At 34.0% G+C, this 19,708-nt stretch overlaps 1 protein-coding gene across 3 annotated transcripts in view; it reads left to right on the top strand.

Moving 5' to 3' along the window:
• The window catches only part of TPP2 (tripeptidyl peptidase 2), a 101,852-nt gene that overhangs the window by 41,834 nt on the left and 40,310 nt on the right, over positions 1–19,708 (top strand). For all 3 annotated transcript variants that reach the window (XM_077158617.1, XM_077158615.1, XM_077158616.1), the window contains exons 9-16: positions 2,677–2,804; positions 5,300–5,399; positions 7,101–7,249; positions 10,015–10,130; positions 10,647–10,815; positions 11,517–11,674; positions 12,351–12,427; positions 14,415–14,521. In XM_077158617.1, coding sequence (XP_077014732.1) covers positions 2,677–2,804; positions 5,300–5,399; positions 7,101–7,249; positions 10,015–10,130; positions 10,647–10,815; positions 11,517–11,674; positions 12,351–12,427; positions 14,415–14,521 — 1,004 coding nt within the window. The remainder of the gene's footprint in view (positions 1–2,676; positions 2,805–5,299; positions 5,400–7,100; positions 7,250–10,014; positions 10,131–10,646; positions 10,816–11,516; positions 11,675–12,350; positions 12,428–14,414; positions 14,522–19,708) is intronic.

Raw genomic sequence — 19,708 nt, forward strand, 5'->3', positions numbered from 1 at the left:
ATTTCTGATTTTATTTATTTGCATCCTGTCTCTACTTTTTGTCAATCATGCTAAGGGTCCATCAATCTTATTGATTTTCTCAAAGAACCAACTCTGGTTTTGTTGATTTTCTCAGTTGTTTTCATGTTCTCAGTTTCATTTATTTTTTGCCTTAATCTTCATTATTTCTTTCCTTTTGCTTGCTTTCGGCTTAGTTTGCTGTTCTTTCTCTAGTTCTTCCAAGTGGACAGTTAATTCCTCAATTTTTGCTCTTTCTTCTTTTTTGATAAAGGCATTTAGGGCAGTAAATTTCCCTCTTAGCACTACCTTTGTTGCATCCCATCAATTTTGATATGTCGTGTTTTCATTTTCATTTGCCTCCGGGTATTTACTGATTTCTCTTGTAATTTCTTCCTTGACCCACTGGTTGGTTGAGTGTGTTACTGAGCCTCCACATATTTGTGAATTTTCTGGCCCTCTACCTATTATTGATTTCCAGCTTCATTCCTTTATGATCTCAGAAAGTGTTTTGTGTGATTTCAGTCTTTTAAAATTTATTGAGACTTGCTTTGTGACCCAGCATGTGGTCTATCCTTGAGAAAGACCCATGAGCACTTGAGAAAAGGTGTATCCTGCTGTTGTGGGATGTAATATTCTATAAATGTCTGTTAACTCTAGCTCATTTATTGTTTTATTCAAGTTCTTTGTTTCTTTATTGGTCTTCTGTCTAGATGTTCTGTCCATTGATGAGAGTGGGAAATTGAAGTCTCCAACTATTGTGGTAGATGTGTCTATTTCTCTTTTTAGTGTTTTCAGTGTTTGCCTCGTATTTTGGAACATTCTGACTTGGTGCATAAATATTTATGGTTGTTTTGTCTTCTTGCTGAATTGTTCCTTTTATCGATACATAGTGTCCTTCTTTGTCTCTTTTAACTGTTTTACATTTGAAGCCTAATTTGTTGGATATTAGTATAGCTACTCCTGCCCTTTTCTGATTGTTATTTGCATGAAACATCTTTCCCAACCTTTTACTTTCAACCTATGTTTATCCTTGGGTCTAAGATGTGTTTCCTGTAGAGAACATATAGATGGGTCCTGATTTTTAATCCATTCTGCCAGTCTGTGTCTTTCGATTGGGGAGTTTAATCCATTAACATTTAGTGTTATGACTGTTTGGGCAGTACTTTCTTCTACCAACATACCCTGGGATGTATCTGGGCATTACATTAAGCTATAGAATTAGAAGCCTTCATTCCCATTCTGGGTTCTTTAAATGATCTATGTAGACAGGTTAGTTAGATTATGTGCGACAAAAATTTAGATTTTGAGCAAAATAAACCTCTCTTCCTTCAGTCTCATTGGGTAGGTGAAGTTCTAAAATACAATGTTCTTACTCCTGTTTTCTGATTTACCTTGGTCTTGACCCAGTCAGCTTCATTCTTACCTCTAATTGGAGACTATTTCTTTTTCAGTTTCTTTAAAAGTTGTTATATGTGGCAATGCTAGCTTTTCAGAACTGCAGAACTCCTAATTTGAGTCTCAGGTATCACCTAGGTACCCAAAGTTCCAAGGAAGTACCTGGTTATACATGTAACCTCTCAGAATCTAAAAATAACAGCTCTGGACTGAATATGACTGCTATAAGAGCTTACAGTCTAGGCCCCAATTTTCTTAAAATTATTTTCTAAAAGAGACCATTCAGTATTTGCTCTATAGTTTCTGGCTTATTTTCCATCACACAATGTCCCCCAGGTTCATTCACCTTGTTGCATGCCTCACAATGTCATCCTTTTCTGTAACAACACAATATATTATCGTTATGTACACACCACAATTTGCCACTCTACTTCTCAGTTAGTGTATTCTTCAGCCACCTCCATCCGTTAGGCATCATGTATAATGTTCAAGGTCAACAATCTATGTCTCGCATTATCCTCACTTAGTTGTATATTCATCAGCACTTTCAATTTTAGACAATTTTTGTTGCTCTCTTCTTGGTATAATTTATTTCCTTTAATTAGTAGCAGTACATATTTCTTGTTTACTGCAAGTCTTGACCAGATTTCTTACATTTTAAAAATCTTACATCCAGGTTCTTCCTAGTACTTATTTCCCTTTCACTCTTTCACTAAAGATACTAGTTCTTTTAGTCAAATAGTTCATTATTGCAAATGTATATAGGAGTCTTTCTCAACACTTAGATGGGGGGTGGAGATGAAACCACCTACTACCCCACTTGCAAGTCATTAATTTCTTAGTATTTTCTTTCATTCTTTTTGTAGTATATTTTTCCACATATATTCAGTTTTGTGTCTAGTATTTTTTCCCACATTTAACCTTGTCTCATAACTCCTTCCCAACAGTAAACGTCAATTTAGGTCTATCACTTAGCATGGGTGTATCATGTTCCACCAATGGTGGATAGTAGCAAAGTTTACTTAATCACGTATTTAAGCAATTTTTTGGTATTATAAACACTTTGGGAATACAGGCTGAGCATTTATAACTTGAGAAGTCCCCCTAGGGTGATTCTTATGTATACCCCTTTATATATATCTTACTTCATTAGTTTACTACCTGGAACCTGTATTTTAGTTAATTTTTTATATATAAACCATATTAACATTTTCACATTGCAATAATGTGTTTCTTGAAGTTCAGCTGTATATGTTCAAAGGAATTCTGTTTCTTTTTCAGGAGAATTTGTGAAGTAATTAATGAAGCAGTATGGAAGCATAATATAATTTATGTCTCAAGTGCTGGAAATAATGGTCCATGCCTTTCTACAGTAGGTTGTCCAGGTGGAACTACATCAAGTGTGATAGGTTAGTTCCCTAACTAACATTTCTTTAAAACAGAAAGCAACACAGTAAAACATTAATTGAATCTCTCCTGTGCACGGATGCTGTGGACCTTAGGTATGTCCTCGGGGAACTTAAAAATGTAGGAGAACCAGCTTATTTGGAATTTATTATAATTTAAAGTAGAATGGAGTAAGTGGTTAAACAGAAGTATGGATGGAATGCTATGGTATTAGAAAAATGCAGTTATTTTCAGTTTGGGAATTTAAGGCATAAAGGAAGAGATATCAGAATAAGGATATCAGCAAGTAGAAAAAAGCAAAGAAGAACTTTCTCGATTAAATGTACACATTTTTTATAATATACTTATTTATGGTATAGTTTGTTCCCTTAGTTTCTCTTTGGGAATCTCTTGAGGCATCCAAAAAGAAGCAGATCTAGAGGAAGGTAGCTTTATTAAGCTGATAGCAGGGAAGAAATACCTATTAACGCAAGTTATGTAAATCAAAATTAGTTGCAGTCATAATATTAAAATAATAAAAGCAGTTTATATTATAGTATAACTAGGTCTTTTCTTGTGGAAAAAAATCCTATCCCCTCACCTTGTCTTTTAAGCTTTTTTTATTGTATAGTATAACATATATACAAAGCAAAGAAACAAAAAAGCAGTAGTTTTCAAAGCACTCTTCAAAAAGTGGTTACAGGATAGATCCCAGAGTTTGTCATTGTCATGGGCTACCGTACAATCCTCTCACATTTTTCTTCTAGCTGCTCTAGAATATAGGAGGCTAGCAGGCTTAAATACTTTTTTTATCATCACAATCAACTCCCCCCCCCCCTTTTTTTTAAATGAGGCATGAATGAGGAATATGGGGAAGGTAAGTATGAGGTAATTGATGCTTAAAATTGTTTTAAGTTTACCTTTGAACTTGGGTAAGGTACATAGCGCTTATTATTTGTGATTGGAAACATGACCTTAAAAAGATGTTTGGTTCTTCATAATTTTTCTGGTGTAGATATGAATAACGTAACATTTCAGTTGGGTTTCAAAGTTTTAGAAACTTTTTTTTTAATTTTTCATCTTAAATGATAGTAATCTTTAATTTATAGGACATGCTTTCATTCTTAACTTCTGAATTTTAATTAAACAAGGTCTAGATTATTTTATTTAAAATGTTATACTTAAATAGTCATGTGTGCAGATCATATGTTAAGACAACAGTGCCTACCCTCAATATATCGTTATGTATGCTGGTTCTATAGCTATTTTAAATATATGTTAAAATTAAACAAAAAATAGACCTGAAGGGTGTCTGAAGTTTAGAATATACTGCTTGCCACAATACTCACTATTTTATGATATTTTAGTCCCAGATTCACTGAAGATTTTAAACTAAATTTTATAAAATGATGTCAATTTTATGTGGTTTTTTTTTTAAATAAGAACGTGATATTATTTTGTTTCTTATGTCACAAAGGCATGGTTTTATTTAAAGCTACCAAGAAAATATCTGTAGCAAATGGGGGAAAATAGCATGAATATTACTAGAATGGGCTGGTAATGAAATTTAAAATTCAAAACAACAAAAGTCCATGTAAAACAATATATACTCATAACAATGTATACCTCAAATCTGCTTTAGAAACATTACCTACTATCTTTTATTTATTTATTTTTTAAAATGATTCCACAATAGAATTATCAACCCCTCGCTATGGTTACGTGGCCTTATTCTTAACCTAAGTCCACTTAAATCACAATTGTTTAATCTAAGTCTTCTACTGTGAATATGTACATGCTGTAAACAAGCATTATGAATTAGCTGGTAGACTTGATTGCATAGTTAATTTTTCAACTTCTAGGTCCTGCTTCCAAATTTCTGAAGTTAAAGGGCTGGGTTTGATATCTTTGCTGTATGATTTGAATCATTTTCACTAGTCTGCATTACATGTTTATCTCGGAGACTGTAGCATGTTTTATCTTAGTTCATTATGTGCTGGTTAAATTACAGCTGTTTGAGGGGAGGGATGCTGCCTGCTGTTTTTTATTTTTTTTTTTTTTGCTAATACGAATATGTAATTTTATGGGTAGAATTTTCGATTAAAAGGTTATTTAAAGTGAAGACCAGTCAACTAATTAATTCCTTTATTTTTCCAAGGTTGTATTGTATAGTTTAAAACAGAATCCTTCTTTCTCTTTTTCTTTTGTACACACACTTACTTTTAGTTATATTATTGTATTTAACCCACACAATAAATCCTGGTGGACAGATATTTATATATCCAAAAGCAAAGCACCTAATAAAATATCTGGTATATGGTAAACACTGTTTGATTATGAAATTTTCTTTTCTTTCCTTTTTATACAAAGAGAACTGTGGTATAGGGAGATAATGTGTTTTACCCAAGATTACACAGCTCAGTGAACAGATTTAAAATCTGTTCTAAATCAGTGAACAGATTTAGAATTAGGATCCATATTTTGTTCCCTTTTGTTAATGATGAAGTCCATTCCACAGGTGTTGGTGCTTATGTTTCTCCTGATATGATGGTTGCTGAATATTCTCTGAGAGAGAAATTACCTGCAAATCAATATACTTGGTCTTCTAGAGGCCCAAGGTAGGTTGACAATAGTACTTAGAAGTATTACATATATTTTATTAAACTTAAAGGGTTTTAGGTAATTTACTGCTTCTTTCTACTTTTTTACTTTCTGAGCATTTTCAGTTTGATTAACAATCTCATTGCAGGGAAGCAATTAAATAAGAGAGTTATTTCAATGGTAGATGTATAGTATAACCAATCTGAGTGTAAATTGTTATGTCTATAATCTTTCATTTATGAGGCTCTAAATAAAAAGTACAAGGATGTGATATTTAGAAAGTAGTAGAGTCTTTGTTTTAAATAACGTTGAAATTTGAACTCCTTTAAGCTTTGAAAGCATTACAGGTATCGGGCCTGTATACCTATGTTCATTTTTTGTAGTTATAGCTTACTTTGAATGTTCTTGGGTAAGACCCATCTGTAGGCAAATGCTTTTGATACTTAAAGTTAAGCTAGTAGGTTCCCCGGAAACCTCTGTGAACTATATCTGATTCTAGGAACTGATATCTTTCTCAAGAAGTGTGTTAAATCCTAATTTATGTAATCCCTTATATGACATCAGTGGGTATAGACAACTTCTGAAAGATAAAGCTTATTTTAATTTAATGCATAATTGGGAAATCACATTGTTTAGACACTTTTGTAACCTACCTTTGTCACTCAGTAATATGGTATGCATGTCTTTACAGGTCAAATATCTGGTTTTAAGATATTCACTAAATGGGGTGCCATCAACCCAACCCATTTTAGGAGGAAGATATTACTTGTATTGCCTTCACCTCTTTGTATAAAACTGTAAAATCAAGTTGTCCTACTACCTCTAGCTAAGAACAGTAATAGTTTACTCATTTGGAAGAAAAATGGTAGAGAGAAAGAGAGTTCAGCAGTCCCTATGGAAAATTTGTGTTTATTATTCTAAGGAAAAGAAAGTGGTATTCCATTATTTTATTCCTTTAGTTGGGACAGAGGACAGAGCTTGTGTTTGATGATGATGTGATGGTGATCTCTAAGGGCTTTAACTCATTGTTAGAACTTACTTAGCCAAAAACCTTACCTAGACATCCTGTTAGACTGAATTGAGATGTGTGTTAAGTTTAATATGTACACTGGATTTTGAGGACTTAGTACAAAAAGAGGATTTAAATTAACTTTTATTTTTTTTCTTTGATTACATGTTTAAATGATAACATTTTAGATAGATTGTATTAAGTAAAATATAAATTAAAATATTTTACTTTCTTTAAAATATGGCTCCTAGAAAATTTAAAATTACAGGTATGGCTGACATTATATTTTTATTGGACTTGCTATATTTCACCTTAAAGAGGAAAGCTAGTATTTTTAAAAACAAGTGAGTAGTAAAAGTTGTCGAGGAGTCTGGACAAGATCCCTAGAAGAACACCAGAGAATTGTGTGTCATTTACTTCCTTCCATAAATATACGTGACACCTTTTGCCTGCCTTGTGTAAGCTCAGGCACAAAAATATGTAGATTTTTGTCCATTTATTAGAGGAAAAATGTTTGCATAATGGGAAAATAGGAGTTGTGTGTTTTTCCCCAATGAATTTCTTGTAATATTTTCATTATGATTTGTAATGACTGCAAAAAGTCCTTTATATTATGCCATAGTTTATTTTACCAGTGCGCCTTTTATGAATGTTTATAGTTACCCCATTTTCCACCATCATAAACGAAATATAATGGTTTTACATGTAGTGCTGATGGAGCCCTTGGAGTGAGTATCAGTGCACCAGGAGGTGCTATTGCTTCTGTTCCTAACTGGACATTAAGAGGAACTCAGCTAATGAATGGGACATCTATGTCTTCTCCTAATGCATGTGGAGGCATTGCCCTTATACTTTCAGGTAAGGACATTAGTGATTATGATATGTGATTTAAGTTACAACTATTTGAAATTTTCAATAAAGTGATGTTAAATATTTGACTATTCCACATGTATTGCTTTTTTAAAGAGATTGAAGTAGCATTATAAAATAGATTTTAAATGTATTTTGTAGTTCACTTTAGTTCTGGTTCTAAATTCTATGAATTATTTATAAGATTAGGTAAGTAATATTGAGTATATAGACATTTTTATGTTTACAGCACAAAGTCAAGTCAGATGGTGGCCATAAAAGACAATTGAACGAATTGCTTTTACTGTATTACAGAGAGACATTTTTATTTTCTGATGTTCTTATGGTTAGAAACCTGGTAGTATTTGGTAGTGTGCTGGGATCAAAGTAAAGTTTAAGATAAAAATATGTGGTAACTTGATGATATTTTAAATGTGTATTTATTCATTCATTCAGCAAATGTATTTAAAGACTGTCTACTGTTAATGACTCTAAGCATTATTTTAGCTCTTGGATGAATAATTGGTTAACAACTCATCAAAAATACCTACCCATTTAGAGTTTTGCATTACATCTGGGGAAGACAGACTATTACAGAATAAAAAATCGTTTATATTACATTTTAAAAGGTGATGTATGCAATGGAACAAAATGAAGCAGAGAGGTAGGAATTTCTAGAGCAATGTGCAGGGGGATTAAAGCATTAAATAGGGTGGCATCTGGATTGACTACCACCCAAAGCACGCAGTTATAAAGATCCCACCTCAGAAATGTCTTTTTATTTAGGTCTCTCTTTTCTTTCCCTAAGACTTTGGTTCATACCTTCACTGACTCTTATATCAGTCACCTTTGTCCAAGTGTCTGCAGACGTAGTCCATCCACACTGTCACCAGAGAGCTTCCAAAAACAAGCATATCATTTTTTTTTTAACCTCTTTCGGTACTATATTAAATGCCAGTTGAGTCCAAACTCAGGATGGCTTCTGAGGTGATTCTCCAATCTCATTTCTAGTCCTATTTAGCCTTACCGTTAACTTCAACATCTCTCATGCTTCCATCTTAAGGCCTGTCCTTTCCTTTGCCTGCAGTTGCTTTCTAGTACTGTTTTGGCCTGGTCTGCTCCTGCACTCCAACTTGACTAGCAGTTCCTCTGAGAAGCTTCGCATGTTTGAATTCTCACTAACAAAATTAGTCACTCCTTGACTTGTTGTTTCAGTATCATAATGTTTACATGTTTATTTTGTTTGCTTCTAAATTTTGGCTGATTTCCATTTTCTTCCTAGAGAAAAATAGTTCCTATAACTTTACTGTACCCTGAAGTCACTTGAGAAGCTTTTTTTCCTTTAAGAGAAGTTGTAGGTTTACAGAAAATACGGAGTTCTTTTATTACCATCCTTACCCACACAGTTTTCCCTTTAATTTACATTTTTCATTAGTGTGGTACCTTTATTATAATTGATGAAACAATATTATTATAATTATACTGTTAATTAGAGTCCATAGTTTACGGTAGGATTCTCTGTTTGTGTTATACAGTCCTGTGGGTTTTTTTTATTCTAGTAATATATACACAACCTAACATTTCTACTTCTACCCACATTCAGACATATCATTCAGTGTATTGATTACATTCACAGTGTTATGCTACCATCACTACCATCCATTATCAAAGCTTTTCCATCACCACACAGAAACTCTGTACCAATTACATCGTTCCCTACCCACACCCTGAATTCTAGTAACCCCTATTTTAGTTTCTGAGTATGAATTTGGATATTATAGTTTCTTTATAATTATAATGCAATACTTGTCCGTTTATGTCTGGCTTATTTCACTCAACATGTCTTCAGGATTCACCCATATTGTCACATGTATCAGAACTTCATTCCTTTTTATGGCTGAAAAGTGTATTTCATTGTATGTATGCACCCCATTTTGTTTATCCATCCATCCATTGATGGGCAGTTGGGTTGCTTCCATCTTTTGGAGGTTGTGAATAATGCTGCTATGAATATCAGTGTGCAGATATCTATTCCAGTCTGCACTTTCAAATCTTTTGGGTATATAGCCACTATAGTGGGATTGCCGAGTTGTTTGGTAATTCCATACTTAACTCTCTGAGGAGCTGCCAAATTTTTCTACAGCAGCTGTACCAGTTTACAGTCCCATCAATAATGAACAAATGTTCCTAATTCTCCACATCCCATCCAACACTTATTTTCCTGTTTTTTAAAAAATAGCCATTCCAGTGGGTACAAAATGTGGACGCTTTTAATAAATACCAGGGCCTAGGATCCAGCCCTCAAAGATTCTGATTTAATTAGTCTGTGATGAGGCCTCAGCCTCATTTTTGTTTGATTGTTTTAAATTCCCCTGGTGTTTTTAATAAGCAACCCATTAAAAGCCGCTACCAGTACCCATCTTGTCTGATCAGCACTGTTTTAAAGAAAATGTTATTTGGGTGGTTTTAGGTCAAACCCTGATTAACCATAGTCCCTCTCATACCCTGAGCACCTAGCTGCTTTATATATTTACATCACCTCTGCATGGTCTGCATTAATGCCATTGTATAGTAACTTTTGTTGAATAAAGTCTGTGTGATGTAAATAGTTTGAGTTAGACTGTTTAGTTCAGTAAAGAAAAAAAAAGATAAAATTGAGTGTTGAAATTAGAAGCAGAGAATCTACGTGCCAGCTAGACTGGTAGGGGGGAAAAGGTTTCAAGTAGTAAGATCTCTAATAGTACTTTTTTTCCTTTTTTTTAAACAAAATTTAGGTTTGAAAGCTAATAATGTTAACTACACAGTTCATTCTGTCAGAAGAGCTCTAGAAAACACTGCAGTGAAGGCTGACAATATAGAAGTATTTGCTCAAGGACATGGTATTATCCAGGTATTGTTGTTTGTGTGAAAACTGGGTTGTAAACCATTAAGATAATATCTTATTTATTAGTGATTGTATTTCCAGTTATAATAGTGATGCAGTATTTCTAAATTCTTAATTATATGATCATAGTACTTCTCTTAACTGTAAGCAAAGTGGATATGACAACTAATTTTGTGGTTAAGACAAATTTATTACACTAGGATATGTAAAGATTGGAAATTCAAATGTAAAGGGATAGAGAGTAAAAAACTGATAAATCATAATGGTATATGGATTGATTCCTAAACCGTGAATAGAGAGAATGGATGGTGAGTCCAGTAGTAGTATATTGGACTCCTCTTTTGTCTAAAAACTAGAATCGCCATTTTAATTGTTGTCACCAGGCAGTTGAGAGATAAATATAGAAACTAAGCTTTTGCTTGTGCTTTGCTGCAACTAAAATTAAATTGGTAATCTGCATTGAGTTTTTTTTGACCTAACCATTTATCATTTATACCTTACTATTTATAATCTTTTAATTAGGTTGATAAAGCCTATGACTACCTCGTTCAGAATACATCATTTGCTAATAAATTAGGTTTCACTGTTACTGTTGGGAATAACCGTGGCATCTACCTCCGAGATCCTGTTCAGGTGGCTGCACCTTCAGATCACGGCGTTGGCATTGAACCTGTATTTCCAGAGAATACCGGTTAGTGATAAACTGAGCAGATGGATTTGAATTTATGGTTTAAATGAATAGGATCATAATAGAGAAACAATGTTTTGTACTAATGTTCTAAAGATAAAACATGACTTGATAGGTATTATTTCTTTAAATCCTATAGACTTTGGGGAAAATGTGAGAGTAATTGGGAGTACCACTACACCGGCATTTCAGTTAGCATCTTGACTATTGAGAAAAATGATAGAATGGGCCTTCAGTGATCTAGAAGCTTATTAAATTGTGGATAGTATAACATTACATTCCTTTTCTTTCCCAATTTTACTACTTGGATATAAGAAAAAGCTTTCTGTTGGAGAGTGGGAAATATAAGCAGCCAGGGAGAACTACAGCTTAATTAGAAGTAAACAAAATAGTTGTCACTGTTTATTAGGCAGTCTTCATTTCAGCCAAATGCTGTTATCTTCAGGAATGAATAAACTTCTTATGTTAAAATTGCAGCCATCTTTGGTAGAAGTATGAATATAATAGCAAGTATGCTAAAATGTAAAGAGGATTGCCAGGACTATTTTATTTAGGTTCCATTTCAAAGGCCTGTGTCTAGTGCATGTTACAACTGAGCCCAAACCAAGATTCTGATTTTTCTTGAGAGAAAATAGAACTTTTTAAAACGGAAGAAAAGGGAAAACAATACTAATCTTTAATTTTTTGGTCTTTTTTAATGCCAGAAAACTCTGAAAAAATATCCCTTCAGCTTCATTTAGCTTTAACTTCAAATTCATCTTGGGTTCAGTGCCCTAGCCATTTGGAACTCATGAATCAATGTAGACATATAAACATACGTGTGGATCCCCGGGGCTTAAGAGAAGGATTACATTACACAGAGGTATTAGTTTATCTTAATTTTTATTTTCTTTACTCTCTAAAATATTTAACAATTAAAAATAAACTATCACAAGTGTATTTACAGTATATTGCTTTCTTGTTATGAAGTAACTAGACCTTTATACTTCCCTGATTTTACTGTTCTTCTGATATATCTCTTTATACATAAGCAGTAAGATGCTTTGAAGAATATCACATTGTGTCCCAATGTTGAGGGGGAAAAGGGAAAGAAGTACTATAGCAAAATCTCTTCAGTTAGGTCTCTCTGTAATTTGGAATTTATCTTGGTTCAGCTAGGCTGGGGCTGCAGTTATTTTTTAACATTCTAATGAAGAAAGCATCTGCTAAACAAATGATAGGTGTGAATAAGCATAGAATGATGTAACAACTTCTCTACTTACAAGTTGGTTGTAAAACTTAGAGTTTATTTTCAGTTCAGAATGACTAAAATGCATTTATTTAAATATTTTGTACTTGACTTGGTAGTTCCATTTCCTCTTTAATCTGAATCAGTCAAGGATTCCATACATGTATTTGTTTAGGTTAATTGCTGTTATGTGACTGATGTCAGTCTGTTCAGGACCTTGACATTTTAAGATTAGATTACTTTATTCTGTAAATAGATTATGCTTTTGTTTTTTAAGTTTACTGATACCGACACTTACTCTTTTTTCAAGGTTTGTGGCTATGATATAGCATCCCCTAATGCAGGTCCTCTGTTCAGAGTTCCAATAACTGCTGTGATAGCAGCAAAGTAAGTAGCAGGTTATTAACAGTTTACTTTTCCATTTAATGGCTATTTATGGTAGTACTGTGGACTTTTAAAGGATTATAGGCCAGAACCAGGTAACCTAAGTTCAGTCATAGTTCTTCTCCTAGATAGGAGTTCAAGATGGCCTATGGTCAGTCACCCTGGTGCTCGTTAATTATGAGAATAACTCTTTGCAATTCTGGTATCTATTCCTGCCATTCCAGTGAAACAGCTTTTTACCAGGGTTACTGATAACCTCCAAATTGTCCAATTCAGAAGATATTTTAGAATTCATCTTGTCCAGTCCTTCTGCAATATTTTGACAATATTACTTCAAACTCTTCTATTGTTGTTTTTTGTTCCCCTTATCTCTAGGAGTACTGGATCTTAGACTTGTAGTCATCTACTGTTTCCAAACTCTTATCTCTCCATCTTGTCTTTTCCTCTGGAACCAGGGAACGCAAATCTGTTCATACTACTTTCTGCCTAAAATATATTGGTGGAACCTCTAAGGGTCAAGTCCAAGCTCCTTACAATAGCAGATAATGATCACAGTCTAGCCTTAGCCAAGTGTTTTCTGAAATTCTGTACATATTACACATTTTAGTGAACTCAGTGATTCTTACACTATAGGTTCTTTCAGAATAATGTGCATTTGCACAACTGATGCCTTTTCCTGTCTCTTAACTTGATGCCATTCCTGGTCATCGTTGGTTTAGTGAGTCCCTTTATTTGTGTCATGGCATTTTTTACATGCCTCTGGTACAGAGCTTAGTCAGTGTGTGGTAGTTTTTTATTAAATTTCCCCCCATTTAACGGTGAGCTCACTAAAGGCATAGGGACTCTACCTTGTTTTAAAGTAACAAAAGAAAATTGTTTGGTAAATGAAAGAATGTGATTGAGAGCACTAGAAGTGAGTGAAAAGTTCTAAATTAACAATTACTATTGAGTTAGTAAACTCTGGTAAACATTAAATACGCACAGTCTCCATAAGAAATGTAAGATAAATAGAACAGATAAGTGACATATACTACCAATGGAACAATTGCAGAACAATTAAATTCACAGTCCCCTAGAAGTGCAGTAGAAATTTAGACAAGGTGGTAAATACATAAGACCTTCAGGAATCAGATTATATATCCTCTCTCTCGGGAAGCTTTCCCTGGCTTCCTTTGAGTGAACCAAATACTCTTTATCTATTTTTCCTTAACATTTCTTGTCTATACAGATCATACTGTGTTAAATACCTCTGATTGTTTTTCTCTCCCCACAAGATTATCTAGGGCAAAAGCCCATATTTTATTCCTTCATACAGCTCTTGCTCCTAATGCGGTACCTTACATATAATAGGCACTCATTAAATGTTTGTCATATCAACTACATTTTTTCCTATGGAACAGACTTCAGGCTTCTGTAGTGTGTAATTATATATTTGGCCTTTTATGTTTCATTGATTTCTTACAAAATTGCTATGACAGTAGTTTGTTCTTGCTCCTTACTGTTTCATTATGGCTTGGGAGCATTTTGAATCACCAAAGGGGGTTTAATTTACTAACTGTTTGATACCTGTAAGTCAGTAACAATGTGGCAAAACAATACATTTAATTTTAATAGTTAGGATTCACTGTAGTCCAGACTCTGATATTGGAAAGTTCTGTGAATGCTGTAGAATTCCTATAATAAAGAGTGCTTTTTAATTTTACATGTGTATGCATATATCTTAGAGTCAATTTATAAAATAGAAAGTATGAAAAAATTATCTACGCTCTGCTATCCAGAAATTATTTCTGCTAACATATTGCAAAAATGGGGTAATACTGTGCATGCTGTTGTGTAACCAACGTTTACATTTTAAGCTCCTATGTTTATTTCTAATTAACTATTCTCTTTCATTTGTTCAGTGAAATATAGCATACCAAAGGGCTTAATGTGTATAAAGCTTATTTTTGCAAGTGTCACATTTTTAAAATTTATTCTTATTAATTTTCAGAGTAAATGAATCATCACATTATGATCTAGCCTTTACTGATGTCCATTTTAAACCTGGTCAAATTCGAAGGCATTTTATTGAAGTTCCTGAGGGTGCAACGTGGGCTGGTAAGTGAAATTAAAGTTTGTCATGATCACTTATCTTTATGTACATTCTATACCATTAGGGTTATGACTAAATTAATTATATACATAAGTAACACATACTTTCCTCATAATAATACTTTGTGTATCTTACAAATCCTGGATTTGCTGTTAGATACTAATTTTTTAAGGTCAAGTACTATTTTGTTTCAGCTCATACATCACATTACCCAAACCACCTTAAGATGTTTAATATGTTTTAATATGGTTAGAGTTTTAACTTAATTTTAAATAATACCTTTCCTGTCAATAATTTAAAAAACAAAACAAAACTACAAATCAGTTTAGACAACCCGGCCCTTGCTTAAACCTTAAACTTTATACTTTCAAATTTGGGAAATAGAGCTCTAATTATTATAGACCAATAAATAAATTGGAAGTTCATAGGGTTTTTATTTTAATGTCTCCAAAATTTTGTGGATCAGTAATTGCTAAAGACAGTGCTGTTGAATTATATGTAGCATTCCTCTGTGAGTAATCAATCACATATCGTTCTTTTATGTGGGGGTTGTGTACATAACCATATTTTCCTTCACAAATTATATTTCTTAAATAATTAAACAGTTCAGAAATCAGTACAAAGAGGTGGAATGTACACTATCATATCTGCTTCACATTGATGAAAGTAAACAAATATAAGCGGTCAAGTGACACCCCAGTTTAAATTAATAGCCAGCTCTTATTGAATATCTACTGTATTTGGACATTCTGCTAGGCACTTTATGTGGATTGTCTCATCTAGTATCCATCAGCATCCTATGAGATAAGTAGGTGTCATTATTAAAAACAGTTTATATTTAACTTAGGGATATGTTTTTGTATTTATGTGTAAATACAGATGTATCTGTTCTGAGAATGTATTCTGAATGAAATAATACAGTCATATTGTGTGAGACATGGTTTTGGAGTTGCCGGTTGTCTTTGTGGTTTCCTGTACCATCTTTTGCATCTCCTGGTCACCTATTTGCAATCCATCTGTCTGTCATTGGATGTCATAGGAAATGCAAAGCTTGTTCTCCAGTCTAAGCACAGCTAAAATTCTATACCACTTCCCTTGCTTTTTTCTTCTTTTTTAATATTTTTATTGAGATACCTTCACGCACCACACAGTCTATCCAGAGTACACAATTAGTAGCTCACAATGTCATCACATGGTTGTGTATTCATCATCATGTGCATTTTTATAACATTTGTATCTCTCCAGAAAAAGATATAGAAAGACAAAAAAACAAAACAAAACCATGCATCCATACCCCTTACTACCACTTTTTCTCATTGACCACTAATATTGCAATCTACCCAATTTTGTTTTTATCCCTTATCCTCTTCTGTTATTTATTCATTTTCTGTCCTTATTTTTTTACTTATCTATCTGTACCGTGGATAAAGGTAGCAGCAGACACAAGGTTTTCACAATCACATGATCACACTGTAAAAGCTATATACTTATACAATTGTCTTCAAGAATCAAGGCTATTGGAATACAGTTCAGTAGCTTCAGGTACTTCCCTCTAGTCACTCCAATACACCATAAACTAAAAAGGGATATCTATGTAATGGATAAGAATAACCTCCAGGATAACTTCTCGACTCTGAAATCTCTCAGCCTCTGAAACTTGTCTCATTTCTCTTTCCAACTCTTTTGGTCAAGAAGGCTTTCTCAGTCACATGATGTTGGGTCCCAGCTCATCCCCAGAAGTCATATCCCACGTTTTGCAGGGAAATTTACAGTCCTGAAGGTCATCTTCCATGTGGGGGCTTCCCTTACTTTATGTAACTGTTAAGGGTGAACTAGCAAATAGTGAAAGCTGGGAGTTAAAGCAACTAATTACACAGGGTCCTGTATAGTCTTTTAATTTGGACATTGGATAACAGTAGAGCTATTGTACTATTTATCTTTTTTTATTGTAATAACAAACATACAAACATTCTTTTTCTTAAAATTTTTTATTAATTTTTTAAATATAGCAACAAACAAAAAATTCTTAACATATGATCATTCCATTCTACATATATAACCAGTAATCCATAATATCATCACATAGTTGCATATTCATCATGATCGTTTCTTACATCTGCATCAATTCAGAAAAGGAAACAAAAGACAACAAGAAAATTCATATATACCATACTCTTACCCCTCCCTTTCATTGATCACTAGCATTTCAGTTACTAAATTTATTTTAACATTTTTTCCCCCTATAATTTATTATTATTCCATATGTTTTACTCATCTGTTGATAAGATAGATAAAAGGAACATCAGATGCAAGGTTTTCACAATCACACAGTCACATTGTGAAAGCTATATCATTATACAAACATCTTCAAGAAACATGGCTACTGGAACACAGCTCTGCATTTTCAGGCAGTTTCCTCCAGCCTTTCCATTACACCTTGACCAACAAAGTAATATCTATTTCATGCACAAGAATAACCTTCAGGATAACCTCTCAACTCTGTTTGGAATCTCTCAGCCATTGACACTTTATTTTGTCTCATTTCTGTCTTCCCCCCTTTCGGTCGAAAAGGTTTTCTCAATCCCTTGATGTTGAGTCTCAGCTCATTCTAGGATTTCTGTCCCATGTTGCCAGGAAGATCCACACTCCTGGGAGTCATGTCCCACATAGACAGGGGGAGGGCAGTGAGTTTCCTTGTTGTGTTGACTAGAAAGAGAGGCGACATCTGAGCAACAAAAGAGGTTCTCTTGGGGATGACTCTTAGGCCTAATTTTAAGTAGGTTTGAGCTATCCTTGGTGGGGTTAAGTTTCATATGAACAAACCCCAGTCAGCCCATTGCTTTGGTTGTCCCCACTGCTTGTGGGAATATCAAGAATTCTCCACTTGGGGAAGTTGAGTTTTCCCCTTCTCACCATTCCCCCAAGGGAACTTTGCAAATACTTTTTGCTCACTGTTCAAATCACTCTGGGATTTATTGGAGCATCACTCTGGACAAACATACAAAATTTTATGCCCTACTCAAGGATCCATGTACTTAAGGTGTTCAATTAAGCTGTCCACATAAGTTATGTTAGGAAATGCACTAGTCAAAATATAAATTTTGTACCAAATAAACATCTTTTGCTTTAGTCTCACACATAAGTTAAAATTTTTAAATATTAATTACTATCTGCTTTCAACACCCTGCAGTAATGACATTCCTTTGTTCTTCCTCATGCAAAAATATTTCTAAATTTGTACATTTAGTTACTATCATTATACACTCTAGGCATTCCTATATTATACCATCTCAGTCTTTATCATCTATCTTTCTTTCTGATTTCATGGGTGCCCCTAGCCCTCCTCCCTCTATCATTCTCACATTCAGCTTCATTCAGCGTTCTAACATAATTGTATTACAGTTAGGTAGTATTGTCATATCGATTTCTGAGTTTTTGCAATCACTCCTATTGCACAATCTTTATACCTTCAGCTCCAGTTACCCAATATCTTACCCTATTTCTATCTCCTCATGGTCTCTGTTCCCAATAAAATTCTCCAAGTTTATTCACTAAATGTCATCTCACATCGGTGAGTCCATACAGTATTTGTCCTTTTGTTTCTGGCTAATCTCACTCAGCATAATGTCCTTAAGGTCCATCCATGTTGTTACATACATCATAACTTTATTCTGTCTTTACAGCTGCATAATATCCCATCGTATGTATATACCACAGCTTATTTAGCCATTCTTCTTTTGATGGACAGTTTGGCTGTTTCCATCTCTTGGCAATTGTAAATAGTGCTGCTATAAACATTGGTGTGCAAATGTCCGTTTGTGTCCTTGCCTCATGTCCTCTGAGTAGATACCTAGCAATGGTATTGCCGGGTCATATAGCAGTTCTATACTTAGCTTCCTGAGAAACCACCAAACTGCCTTCCACAGTGGTTGTACCATTTGACATTCCCACCAACGGTGGATAAGTGTGCCTCTTTCTCCACATCCTCTCCAGCACTTGTGGTTTTCTGTTTTATTGATAATGGCCATTCTGGTGGGTGTGAGATGATATCTCATTGTGGTTTTGATTTACATTTCCCTAATAGTCAGGGAACTTGAGCATTTTTTCATGTCCCTTTTGACCATTTGTGTTTCCTCTTCTGAGAAGTGTCTGTTCAAGTCTTTTGCCCATTTTGTAATTGGGTTGTCTGTCTTTTTGTTGTTGAGCTGAACAATCTCTTTATATATTCTGGATACTAGACCTCTATCTGATATACCGTTTACAAATATTGTCTCTCATTGTGTAGGCCGTCTTTTTACTTTCTTGATGAAGTTCTTTCATGCACAAAAGTGTTTAATTTTGAGGAGTTCCCATTTATTTATTTCTTCAGTTCTTGTGCTTTGGGTGTAAGGTGTAGGAAACTGCCTCCTATTATAAGATTTATAAGATATTTCCCTGCATTTTCTTCTAACAGTTTTATGGTCTTAGAGCTAATGTTTAGGTCTTTGATCCCTTTTGAGTTAATTTTCGTATAGGGTGTGAGATATGGATCCTCTTTCATTCTTTGCATATGGATATCCAGTTCTCTAGGCACCATTTATTGAAGGGCCTGTTCTGTCCCAGGTGAGTTGGCTTAACTGCCTTATCAAAGATCAGTTGTCCATAGATGTGTGGGGGTCTATATCTTAACACTCTATTCTATTCCACTGGTCTGTATATCTATCTTTATGCCAGTACCATGCTGTTTTGACCACTGTAGCTTCATAATATGCCTTGAAGTCAGATAGCATGAGACCTCCAACTTCATTATTCTTTCTCAGGATACTTTTAGCTATTCGGGGCACCCTGCCCTTCCAGATAAATTTGGTTATTGGTTTTTCTATTTCTGAAAAGTAAGTTTTGGGATTTTAATTGGTATTCCATTGAATCTGTCAATCAATTTGGTAGAATTGACATCTTAACTATATTTAGTCTTCCAATCCATAAGCACGGTATGCCTTTCCATTTATTTAGGTCTTCTGTGATTTCTTTTAACAGTTTCTTGTAGTTTTCTTTGCATAGATCTTTTGTCTCTTTAGTTAAATTTATTCCTAAATATTTTATTATTTTGGTTGCAATTGTAGATGGAATTTTTTTTCTGAATTTCCCCCTCAGATAGTTCATTACTAGTGTATAGAAGCACTACAGATTTTTTAGTGTTGATCTTGTAACCT

The sequence above is a fragment of the Tamandua tetradactyla genome, chromosome 4 (genome assembly GCF_023851605.1).
Source record: "Tamandua tetradactyla isolate mTamTet1 chromosome 4, mTamTet1.pri, whole genome shotgun sequence".
Lineage (NCBI taxonomy): Eukaryota > Metazoa > Chordata > Mammalia > Pilosa > Myrmecophagidae > Tamandua > Tamandua tetradactyla.